The sequence below is a fragment of the Centruroides sculpturatus genome, unplaced genomic scaffold (genome assembly GCF_000671375.1).
Source record: "Centruroides sculpturatus isolate CEXI.00-Female unplaced genomic scaffold, Cexi_2.0 scaffold54, whole genome shotgun sequence".
In the NCBI taxonomy this organism is placed as follows: domain Eukaryota; kingdom Metazoa; phylum Arthropoda; class Arachnida; order Scorpiones; family Buthidae; genus Centruroides; species Centruroides sculpturatus.
In genome coordinates, this window is record NW_019384340.1 from 274,108 (window position 1) to 287,213 (window position 13,106).

The 13,106-nt window shown below is 25.9% G+C and overlaps 2 protein-coding genes across 3 annotated transcripts in view; one reads left to right on the forward strand and one right to left on the reverse strand.

The window, feature by feature from the left end:
• The window catches only part of LOC111633621 (homeobox protein extradenticle-like), a 75,649-nt gene extending 73,941 nt beyond the window's left edge, over positions 1-1,708 (reverse strand). For both annotated transcript variants that reach the window (XM_023378239.1, XM_023378229.1), the window contains exons 1-2: positions 1,040-1,708; positions 871-944 (exon numbers count right to left, since the gene is read on the reverse strand). In XM_023378239.1, coding sequence (XP_023234007.1) covers positions 871-944; positions 1,040-1,260 — 295 coding nt within the window. In that variant the 5' untranslated portion in view covers positions 1,261-1,708. The remainder of the gene's footprint in view (positions 1-870; positions 945-1,039) is intronic.
• A 6-nt stretch (positions 1,709-1,714) lies between these two features.
• Positions 1,715-13,106, forward strand: part of LOC111633610 (target of rapamycin complex 2 subunit MAPKAP1-like) — an 86,408-nt gene continuing 75,016 nt past the window's right edge. Inside the window, exons 1-2 of the mRNA XM_023378220.1 lie at positions 1,715-1,851; positions 2,426-2,528. The gene's annotated coding sequence lies outside the window, so the exon portion shown is untranslated. The remainder of the gene's footprint in view (positions 1,852-2,425; positions 2,529-13,106) is intronic.

Sequence of the window (13,106 nt, forward strand, 5' to 3'; positions counted from 1 at the left end):
GTTAATTTTACTGGTGATTTAACTGTTTAAAAAGGTTTATTGTCGACGTATAAGAGAATTTTTTGAATGTAAAATCATTTATAAAGAAGAATGTTGTAGAGTTAATAGATGATTTTTTTAAATAAAAACAATTAGAAAAAAAAGATGCACAGGAAGTATAAAAAGAGGAGGGGACAGTTTCGATAATTCAATAAACTTTAAACCTATTTTTTTCTAACGTATATCCTACAGTGATATGACCTAAATCGAAAGAGATTTCGTTAAACTTTCTTGGCCTTTTCAAATCCACCCTTTTCCTACGTTTCTTTTGTCGGGAAGAATCTATTCAACCTCTCTCTCCACGCTCAACCTTTTCAGCTACATCACGCTGTGTTACCATAGCAAACCGGGCAAAAACATAGTCGTTATATAACTTAGTATCTAGAACCTAAGAAGACATTTAGGCCAGACTCGAACGGGGTAAATCGATACAAAAAAAAAAGACCGTACGATTTTAAGAGATGTGGCATTAAACACCTCCTTCGGACAGTAGCAGATTAACTGTTTGATACGGTGCATTATTACACTAACGATTAGTTAGTAATGTCATAACACCTGCTGATACACCACAGTGGGCTACTTGCATTATTGTCGATTAATTGAAATTCGCGTAGCGTCTATACTTTATAAAGTGTTAATATCCGAGAAGTAGATAAGTAAAAGGGGGAGAGAAAAAAAAACATACGTGTGCGGCGTATACTTTAACACAATGAAGACGTAGCCAGCTGACATAACTCAAGTTGACGTTTCCGTCACAAATCATACGTCGCTAGCCAAGTCATTTGTCTAGTAATACACGTCAATGTGAAGGGTGGAAAATGAAACGCTTACCTGTTTTTTCCTTGATCTCACATAAAACGCTGAAGAGAGCAGGCTTCATACGATGGCAATTCAATGTGTGCTTTCTGGAACGACAAACAGCTTGCGTCAACACCACACACACACACATTGTTGCACACTTAACACTTTTTTTTTGAAGGTTGCTTTTTTAGAAACTCACCTTGCTTGTGCTTCGTCCAGACTCTGGTCTGTGATGTTCATTATTTGTTGTAGTATCTCAGAAATATCGTGTTTACGAGGTTCTTGATCGGGGGTCGGCTGTTGATCCACCCCGTGCGGTTGCTGTGGCATCCCATAGCCATGCTGAGGCACAACATGACCCGCCATACTGACAGATGGGTGTTGAGAAACTGGGTGCATCATTCTTTGTTGATCGTCCATGCTCCGACACCACCCTCACCAGAGCAGAGTGCGGCGTGTACAGACGCCCCGACCAGTACAGCTAACCAGCGTTTGTGTCACCAGCCACAACCGCCTTAGTACAGCACACGCGCACAACCATCCATAAAACTGTAGGTAGCACAACCCGCTATAGTAAACCAACAGTAATTGAGTATTTTGTTTGGAATACTTTTGACCGACAGCTAGAAGGCTTCAGGGTGGGTCGAACTATAATGCCAGTCAAGCTACCTCGCCATAAAAGATGAGCGACTTGCAACGACGGCTGTCGACGTCAGACACTGGCTCCAGCCAATAGGCGTGCGCATCCAGGGTCGCATTTCAAGCCCGGATGGATGTCAATCATTCCTCTCCGCTCCTCCCACTTGAAGGTGATCGATGAACGACGGAAGTTCCGGTGTACGTGTTTCCGCGCAAGCGTATTACCGACTCTCCCGGAGAAGACAAGATGGCGGCTTGTTGGTGGCGGCACGTCAATCCGCAAACATCTATAACGAATTGCCTTTAAAACTCTCGTCTCGCCGGTATTACCACGTAAATAAATCCCGAATCGATTGTAGAAACCAAACGGAGGTATGAATCCATTCTATCATATGTATTAAAAGATATTTTCCCTTTGCCTGATTGATAGCTTCTAATTTGAAAGAACTTTGAATTTTATTTCATTTTTAGCTATTTATTTCTATAATACATGGCTTATTATATGCACAACCTATCAATATTATTCTCGATTCGTTCGTAATCAATAATATTCATCCATTTCTCTCCTATGTAAATTTCGTCTATTTCAATATTTCACGTGTTTAAAAATAGTCAATTAATAATGAAAAGAATTTATAAAGTAAACATTATTAAGCTTTCACAAACGTATTTTACTGATGTTTATCTACATTGAGAGAAAGAAAAATTAATTATGTTTGCTTAATTTAATAATCTGATAAAATGTCAAAATTTGCTATCAACAAAAGAGTTGTTATAACTCCTTGTAAATCATTGATAATAAAAAGATAATTTTAGGAAAATATTAATTGAAATCTTTTGTATAAATAATCTTATCTAATTTTTAATTTACTGCGTTTCGCTTTTTCGTCTAGGTAATGAACCTTATTATCGAACGTAACTTAATTTATGCGTTAAATTATTTTAGGTCCGATTATCTCGAGTGCGAGAGAATTTTTCACGACCATGGTTGCCGAGAAGTCGACCGTTTACGTTCCGAGTTAACTTAGAAAAATAACAGAAGATAAGAGGTATTTTTAAATTTCAAATGTGTATTTATAGATGTAAATAGTAGCGTGATATAGTAGGAACGACTTCGTTTAGTAATATGGAATAATTTATATTTTACGTACACATACATGTTACACGTACGTGTACATACATACTTAAAGAATTAAATATATATTTAAAAAAAAATACAATATTGATTTTCTTGAAATACAGTATTTATGTTTACTTTTAGTTCCTACAATGCAAATCAAAACAGACATATTTGATTAACTTTCTTGAAATGACAAATTATTATGCATTATTAACTAACTAAAATATATTTTTAAAAAAGAATGTACACTTTAACTAGATTTAAAATTGATTGTTTTATTTATTTACATAATTTTGATGCATACTATTAAACTTTAATGATATTTTTCACACGTATTAATGTTAGAAACATTTAGTTTTCATAAATTTATTTGAAATATTGAACAAAAATTAAAAGACTTTTTATTATTTTATGACATTTTTGAATAAATTAATGACTTTGTCTTCAAAATGATACTTTATATCCATTTAAAAATATACAAAAATTTATTTTAAAAATTCAAATGTGTAGTCGAATGATTTAATAGACTTTGGGAAAGTTATACGATTTGATAATGTTAACATTCTGATGTTTAATTGAAATTTTAGAATGTGTTTGATATGATTTTACAATATTATATTAATAGACTTTATTAATTACAAACAAAAATTACATTTGAAGTATATAATGTACCCTATTAGAATTGTAATTATTTAAATATTCGGATCTGAAAATTAACTAAAAAAAATCTCAGAAAACAAAATTATTAAATGTCAATTCAAAATTTTTTAAAATGATATTTGGTAAATATTTTATATTATTTTTCTAATTGACTTAAATTTTAATCGAATACAGAATATATAAAAATGAAGAAACTATTTTTCTTTCTAAAGTTAATTGATAGCATTTAAGAAAAAATATTGTTAAGTAATATTTTAATATAACAGCAAAGAATTTAAAATCCTTGAGTAAATACAATTGGCATAACTAATAGACATTAATCATAGTATTTTATCATAATGTCAAGGCTGTTTAATAAAATATAAATTTTATATTCAAATTATGTTTTATTATTCTGGAAATTATTGTTAAAAACAAACTATTCTAATTTTAATCATGCATTAGTTATGAAGTATTGTTGTTCTGTTGTCAATCATAAATAAATTATTATATATTCTATGTAACATGTTATATAAAAAGATGAAAATGTTCTCAATCAATTATTTTATCAATTATTCAGATTTTATCATTAATATGATTAATGAATGAATTTTATCAAGAAGTATTTTAAAAAACATTAATTTATTTTTGTATATGTAAAAACATGCCATAATATCATATATACATATGTGCATTTTACAGACAGATTTAACCAAAGTTAATATTTTTTATAAACATTGATATATATGGCAGTGCATATAAAAAATGAATTGCATGTCAAAATGAAATATTCTGCCTTGACTTGAAAATACTTGATAAAATATATCATGCAATGTAATAATACTGTATACTCTTGTTTTAATATTTTCTGTTATCCATTGTCTGAGCTTGGGATTAAGATAATAGATTGAACTTAAAAAAACAAATAACATAACATTTTTTTTTTTTTTGTATATAAAAGTTTAAATTAGAAAATGCTATTCAGAATATTTGTTTCTCCTCTCAGATATATGTATTTCTTAGTTAGTACCATTTATTTTGTTTTCATTTGTTGAAACTTTTTTGATGAATTCTATGTTTTAAAGAATATTGTTAAAAAGTTTATTGTCAGCATATATTATTGATTCGAAAGATCGCGATAAAATTTTTCAAAATTTTCTAATGTTTGGAGTAATCTTTTAATTTTTGGTAATTTTTCTTTGGAGTATTGAAAAATTTTGTTTCAATAGCCAATTACATATTTTCAATATATCAATGTGTATAATTGTTAAAAAGTATAGAATATATTGAAAGCTTTTGTAATAATTATTTAATTTTATAAAATACTAGAGATATTTTCTGTTAATAATTTCCCAAAATCTTAACGACTTTATTAAAATATATTTAAAAAGCATAGATTAAAAATTTATACTATGAAAAAAAAAATTTATTACAATAATTCAATTAAAATAATTTATCAAGACTTATGGTAAAACCTGTCTAAAACAGAACCTAAATAAAATGGAAATTTGCCTAAATGGAAAAAATTCTTCAAAACACAATGATGATGTAAAAATAATTCATGTTTTGATATTATTTTTATGTCATAAAAAAATTTACAAAATTTAATTAGAAAGTTTAAATAAACTGAAATGAAACAGAGTTAATAAAAATAATAAATATGAATAAAATAACACATTAACTTTTTAAATTATTGTTTTAAATATACAGTATATATATATTTAAACACATATCTTAACTGGTGTGTAATTTATTAACTACCATATTTTCATGCATGTGAGCCATGGGTTATCTGTTTAAAAGGCAGCTTGAAAGGGATATGGGTTATGTAATGATACAGATTATATGTCCATTTTAAATAACAATTATAAACTTGTGTGCAAGGAGTAATGACTGTTCCATAGATGCAGTGGGGGATTATGTGGAGATTTTATTTTTGTTTTAGCAATTTTCTGTAGCCTGTATGCCCAAAAAATGTGGTATACTTTGCCATTAAAAGTTGAATATTAATTTAGTTGTATTGATTTTCATAATAAACTGTGAATTTGAATTAGAAAAAATTTGTTATAATTTAACAAAATAGTATAATAGCATTTTTTTTATCTTATATTGTTTGTTTCTGTCTCTATAATTTCAAAAATTGGTGTTTGTGTTTATGTCTTTGTGTATAAACACAAACACCAATTTTTGAAATTATAAAGAGAGAGAGAAAGAATCAATACAAGATAAAATTTCTATTATACTATTTTGTTAACTTTCTAATGAGTTCGCAAATGCACATATGTATATATATATGAATTATCAAGTCTTTTCAGATCCCTGAACTTTGTTCTTATAATAAAATTGAAATAATTTATTAAATGCTCAATCTACACAATTTTCAATTCTATGGTTTGAATTATATTTGTTTGAGTTATTTCTATAGTATTTTTTATTTTATTTTTTTCTGTCATGAATCATCATTATTTCTTATTTATTTTGACATTTTAATTACAAAACTGCATGTATTAATATAACTTTGAAACTTTTTTATATAATTATAAGTTCATGAAAAATTATTCATATTAAATGTCGATTTGTATTAATTAAAAACTTTGATTTAATTATATGGTCTCTTAATTATTATGAAAATTAATTCTTTTAACAAATTTTCTAATACATTTAGTTTAAAATAATAATAATATACATGTTTCAAAACTTTCAGATCTTAAATACTAATAGATTTGAATGTTGTTATATATATATACACACATTAAGGGGACTTTGCCCACTTGCTCTTATATTTATTTATTTTCGAACATTCTCTTTAAATGTTTTTAATGTGTTCAATCTATAAAGTCAAACAGTCTACTGGATTATTTGGTTATTTTAAGGCTAATTTTAATAATCTGATAATCCAGTAGATTATTTGGCTTTAATAAAAAATTTGGATTAATAGATGTTTATATATCAATTTATAAATTTTTGAATAAAAAATTTATTTAAAAAATTTGTAGATAAGCAGCCTCTAACCCCCTTGCTCACTTCACTCCCAGTGGGGTGGCCCTCTTTGCTCCCTTGCTTCACTTCCTTCACTTAAATCCTTGTGGGACACTTCCCCTTTGGCAAAACCTCTGTCATTCTCCCCCATTTAACTCGCTATGCTTTACTTCTCTTTATTCCTCCTACTTGCTTTAACTGGATCAATTCATGGGCTTTGCCCACTTGTTTCCAATATATACTGTTCGTAAAAAAGATTTAGTAATGATTCATTGATTCACAGTGCTGCCATTTTTTTTCCTTTGTGACAAGTTAAATTAAGTATTTTACACACACACACATATATATATATATATATATATATATCAGCGCNAAAATAATAATAATATACATGTTTCAAAACTTTCAGATCTTAAATACTAATAGATTTGAATGTTGTTATATATATATACACACATTAAGGGGACTTTGCCCACTTGCTCTTATATTTATTTATTTTCGAACATTCTCTTTAAATGTTTTTAATGTGTTCAATCTATAAAGTCAAACAGTCTACTGGATTATTTGGTTATTTTAAGGCTAATTTTAATAATCTGATAATCCAGTAGATTATTTGGCTTTAATAAAAAATTTGGATTAATAGATGTTTATATATCAATTTATAAATTTTTGAATAAAAAATTTATTTAAAAAATTTGTAGATAAGCAGCCTCTAACCCCCTTGCTCACTTCACTCCCAGTGGGGTGGCCCTCTTTGCTCCCTTGCTTCACTTCCTTCACTTAAATCCTTGTGGGACACTTCCCCTTTGGCAAAACCTCTGTCATTCTCCCCCATTTAACTCGCTATGCTTTACTTCTCTTTATTCCTCCTACTTGCTTTAACTGGATCAATTCATGGGCTTTGCCCACTTGTTTCCAATATATACTGTTCGTAAAAAAGATTTAGTAATGATTCATTGATTCACAGTGCTGCCATTTTTTTTCCTTTGTGACAAGTTAAATTAAGTATTTTACACACACACACATATATATATATATATATATATATATTTGCTTGCATTGTTTTCAGGATACATTAATGTTATATAGGAATTGAAAAATAACAACATTGTTTCGAAGTTAAGACTGAAAATCACATTTTTGGAATAAATATTTTTGATCATTAATTATTTACTTTATAATAAATGAATATGAATTGGAATTTGTATATGAGAGGGCAGAATAAGTTCATTTACAAACTAAAATTATTTAACCAAGAAATTTAATTATTGCATTAAACAGTTAATTTTTCCACTGATTTAAATTATGTAATTATTTTAATTGCATTAAATATTTTATAAATATTTCATTGCTGAAACTCATATTAGTTTGCTGTAAAATTTTATAATTGAAAATTGTTAAGTGTGAAGAATTATCAGTTGTTACATATCAATTTATTCCTACATAAATATATATATTTAGTCTAATAATTATGAATCTAGTTTTTATATCAGATGAAGCTTAAAATTTATTTTAATATACTAAGATGTGATGAATGAACTTTAAAAAGATATGATAGATAAGTACAATGGATCAAAATAAAACAATTTTGAAAAATATTTACTAGTAATTCAAGACAGTGATTAAGATAAAAGCAGCTTGACAAATAGTGTAATAATGTATATAGAATAGAAGAATGTCTCTAGTTAGTCAAGAGGAAAAGCTGAAGTGATAAATCAAAACAAACAAACAAAAACAAGGAAAAAGTTGTATATTAAAGTTAATTTAATTTGTTTTTGTTGCATTATAAAAAGCTTAGAGCATTTATTAAATATTTATGTTATTTGTAAAATCAGTTTGGATAATTGTTTATGTAATTATTTATAATAATATGTAATTGAACGATATAAGATGTAATAAAATGTTTATATACATTTATACTATTTAATATTTTATACACATTTCACATTGACATTTTTCCCTTTGCTTTATATTTTATGGATAGAAAAGCATTAATACTTTTTCAATACAATTGTAGAATATTTTTGAAAAGAAAATTTTAAAATGAATAAAATATTGTATATTAAATAGAATTATTTAAATTTAAAAATTATTTATATATATATAACAGAATACTGTATATCTGTTTGTTTAAATGCTTATTGCTTATTTGTAGTTTTCAGATTTTAGGTAATTCAAAAGTCTTAAATTTTATTGATTTAAATTAATTTGAAAGATTATTGTTAATTTCTATTATTATTTATTTAATGTCTGGCTCTTAAAGAATTTTGTTACTTTTAATTAAGTTAACAATATTTTACTTAAATATTAGCTTATGTCTTCATAAAGAGTTATGATTAAAAATTCTATAGAATTAACAATTTCTCATTAGATGTTATACTAAGCAAATGTTTAATTTTTATATTAAGTTTCTCAACTTAATGTGAATTTAATGAAAATCAAACATTAGGTATACATTCAGATTATTGTGTCCTGTTTACAGGATAAGATTCTCTACTGTTTTATTATATTATTCCATAGATCTGCACTGTAGAGGGTTAATCATTAATAAATATCAATCTGTTGGAAGCATATAGATAATATAGACCAAGCAGGCTAATGAAATTTTGTTACTTTGATAGATTTTAATAGGTTGAAAATTTCCAAGAGAAATTTTAGAATTATGCTTCGTTGATCTGATTTACTTCTCTTAAGCTACTTTGAGAACATTTATAAAAATGTTTCGTACTCAACATTTATATATATTACGTTTATATAAATGTATGAAGATTGACATAACATTATGTAACATCACTTCTCATAGTTCTAGTTGATTTATCATGTATTGCTTTAGTTTATATCAGATAAGCTAGTTTCCATATTTCACATTTATTTTATTGTTAGCATTCTATTTTCATTTTCTTTACTACATTCACATCTTCTCAAAAAATCATTCCATCTGAAAAGCTAATTAAATTTTCAAGTTTGATTAGCTCTTTATGGAATAAATTCTTCAAATAAAAAAATAAAGTCCGTAGAGAGGTTGCGGCCGAAGTTTTAAACGCGAAAACATGTAAGTCGGACGTTCAGCATCGTTTTCCTGTAAGCCTAAAAGTTTGACAATGGTGTTTGGAATGTCGAGCATGATTCCACTGACTATCTAAACACTATTGTCAAACTTCTAGGCTTACAGGAAAGCGGTGCTGAATGTCCGACGTACACATTTTTGTGTTTAAAACTTCGGCCTCCATCTCGCTAATAGCTTTTAATTCTTTAAAATCCACAACAAAACCAGTAACAGAACATTTAATTAAAATTTATTAGTTTGTTCTCAAAAAGTGATGTTAACTTAAACAAATTATATAAAATGGAATATAATACAATATTAAAACTGTATTTGAATGTATATATATTAATTTTTGATATATATTAGTACTTTATAACAATTTATCTAAAATTCTAACTCCAAAATTTGTAATAAATAATCAAATATTAATCCATCTTTATCCATTTTTGTAATAATTTAAACATTGCAGAATATCAAGTCAAATATAATATTACTATTTCATACTTCTAGTCAGAATTAAATTAATTTTTTAAATAATGTAAAGTCAAATAAGTTTGAAACAAAATTCAAAAATTTTGAATAAAGTGCATTTATTCTTTTTTTTTTTTTTAATGTTTTTTAAAAGAAATTCAGATTTCACAAGAATGGATAGTTGGTAGATTCAGTATGAATCTAAAATGTATAGATTTAGTTTTCATTTGAAACCAGATGTATCTTTTTATCTAAGTCTTGGTTTCTTTCTTTTGCTGAAATCTGGTTTATACACTATGGTTTAGTTATTTAAGCATTCATAGAAAACTACAAACATTCCATTTTGATACAAATTTCATGTCATATTCTGAAACAAACAAAAGATGTAATATATATAAAATTTTTTATATTTTGTCAAAAACTTGTTTCAGAAACTGGTTTGCATAAAAAAAGTAAATATACATACAAGTTTTGTCAATCACTTTTCTAAATGTTAATTATAACATTATCAGAATAATGTATCTTGTTCTAATAATTTAATGTTTTTAAGAAATTTTTAATGTTTTAAAGTTAATATGTCACTTTATTGTGATACCAGCAGATAGAGGATAACAGCCAATTTATATTTCATCATTCATATTGTTGGTTTGTAGTAATGTTTATTCTATATAAAAAGAATAATAATTCTTTAAATGCAAAAATTTTAAGAGATTTTAGTACAATTCAATAATTAACTTTACATGAACTAAAATATTAATTTTATATTATGAACAGTACAGTACATGAACAAGAACTTTGTAAAGTTTCAATTGTGATTATTATTATTATTAATTCTAAGCTGTAAAATTGTGTAGTGTATCAAGTCATTATTATTTGTTTCTGCATATATTTCTAAATGTAGCTGAATAAATTAGAAATTGAAACATTTATAGAGTTGTTTTCATTCTTTTTGAGAATGATTGTAAAAAACTAAAATGTTTCATTTAGGTATCTTTAGTTTTAATAAGAAATTCAATATATATGTTCTGTTGATAAGGAATTTATTAAAATAAAAATAAAATTTTTATAAGAAAAACGAAATAGGTTTCAGAGTAAACAGATAACATTTGAGAAGATAAAAGAATCACTGCAAACTAATTTATGTTGTAAACTTTATGGTTAAAACATTGAAGAGTATTCTTTAATCTTTGAAGAATTGAAAATAATGTTTCAAAAAAAATATATAGACACAGAAATATATTAAAGACTATAGTAGATAAAGAGATTTTTTTTAATATTAAAAGTAAAATATTTTATTACAGTACATCTTTTTGTACTACTAGTATTGTTTTACGTTTATTTCTTACACCTTTTTTTAAAATAAAAATATACAATATATCTAATTTGATATCTAAGTTATTATGTGTATTACTATATATACATAATACATACACACACAAAATTCTTTAATATTCAGTAGTTCTTCAATTAAAATATTGCTTGACTTCTCATAATTCATTTTATGTTGATAGTTTGTTTTAATTAGAATTTTATTCTTTAGAATTTAGCTCATTTCTAATTAATCATAAATATTGATATGCAAAAATTTGAAACTTATACTCAAAGTTTAAAGTTTTTATGAGGATATTTATATACAAACAATTACTTAATGTACAATATATTAATCCTTTCTAACAAACAGATTAGATTTCAACATTTAAATGAATTAAATTAAAGTTTGAATGAAATAGCTAAAGATTTGTAAATTCAACAAATCTGAAAGATTTACATTCTTTCTTTCTTTTGTTCCGAATAAAAAAAAATCTTTAGAATGATAGTATCATTTAATTTTAGTGAGAAATTTATGATTGATTACAGTCAGTCATATCCTTTCTAATTAACCATAATTAATTACTGGAAAATTATACCATTTTATCTAGGCTAGCATCATTGTAGTTCATAATTGACATTTGCCCCTTTTTTATTAATATTTCAAATCTGTCTAATATTTTATAACAATTTGTTTAAATATAGATAATACAAATATAATTGAATTAAATTAAATAGAAGAGAGAACACGGAATGAGTTAATTGTATTTTTGTAATCTTTTTTTTGTTCTGTTTTTAAAATGGAATTCACAAAAGACTACTTTTTAAATTGTTACTTAAAATAATAATTTATTTGCTAAGACAGAAATATTGATTATTATAATTGTTAAATATATGTTTCCTAACATTCTTCTAATTTTTTTTAAAGAAGTATCTGTTTGTTTAAATGCTTATTGCTTATTTGTAGTTTTCAGATTTTAGGTAATTCAAAAGTCTTAAATTTTATTGATTTAAATTAATTTGAAAGATTATTGTTAATTTCTATTATTATTTATTTAATGTCTGGCTCTTAAAGAATTTTGTTACTTTTAATTAAGTTAACAATATTTTACTTAAATATTAGCTTATGTCTTCATAAAGAGTTATGATTAAAAATTCTATAGAATTAACAATTTCTCATTAGATGTTATACTAAGCAAATGTTTAATTTTTATATTAAGTTTCTCAACTTAATGTGAATTTAATGAAAATCAAACATTAGGTATACATTCAGATTATTGTGTCCTGTTTACAGGATAAGATTCTCTACTGTTTTATTATATTATTCCATAGATCTGCACTGTAGAGGGTTAATCATTAATAAATATCAATCTGTTGGAAGCATATAGATAATATAGACCAAGCAGGCTAATGAAATTTTGTTACTTTGATAGATTTTAATAGGTTGAAAATTTCCAAGAGAAATTTTAGAATTATGCTTCGTTGATCTGATTTACTTCTCTTAAGCTACTTTGAGAACATTTATAAAAATGTTTCGTACTCAACATTTATATATATTACGTTTATATAAATGTATGAAGATTGACATAACATTATGTAACATCACTTCTCATAGTTCTAGTTGATTTATCATGTATTGCTTTAGTTTATATCAGATAAGCTAGTTTCCATATTTCACATTTATTTTATTGTTAGCATTCTATTTTCATTTTCTTTACTACATTCACATCTTCTCAAAAAATCATTCCATCTGAAAAGCTAATTAAATTTTCAAGTTTGATTAGCTCTTTATGGAATAAATTCTTCAAATAAAAAAATAAAGTCCGTAGAGAGGTTGCGGCCGAAGTTTTAAACGCGAAAACATGTAAGTCGGACGTTCAGCATCGTTTTCCTGTAAGCCTAAAAGTTTGACAATGGTGTTTGGAATGTCAAGCATGATTCCACTGACTATCTAAACACCATTGTCAAACTTCTAGGCTTACAGGAAAGTGGTGCTGAACGTCCGACGTACACATTTTTGTGTTTAAAACTTCGGCCTCAACCTCGCTAGTAACGAATGACAAA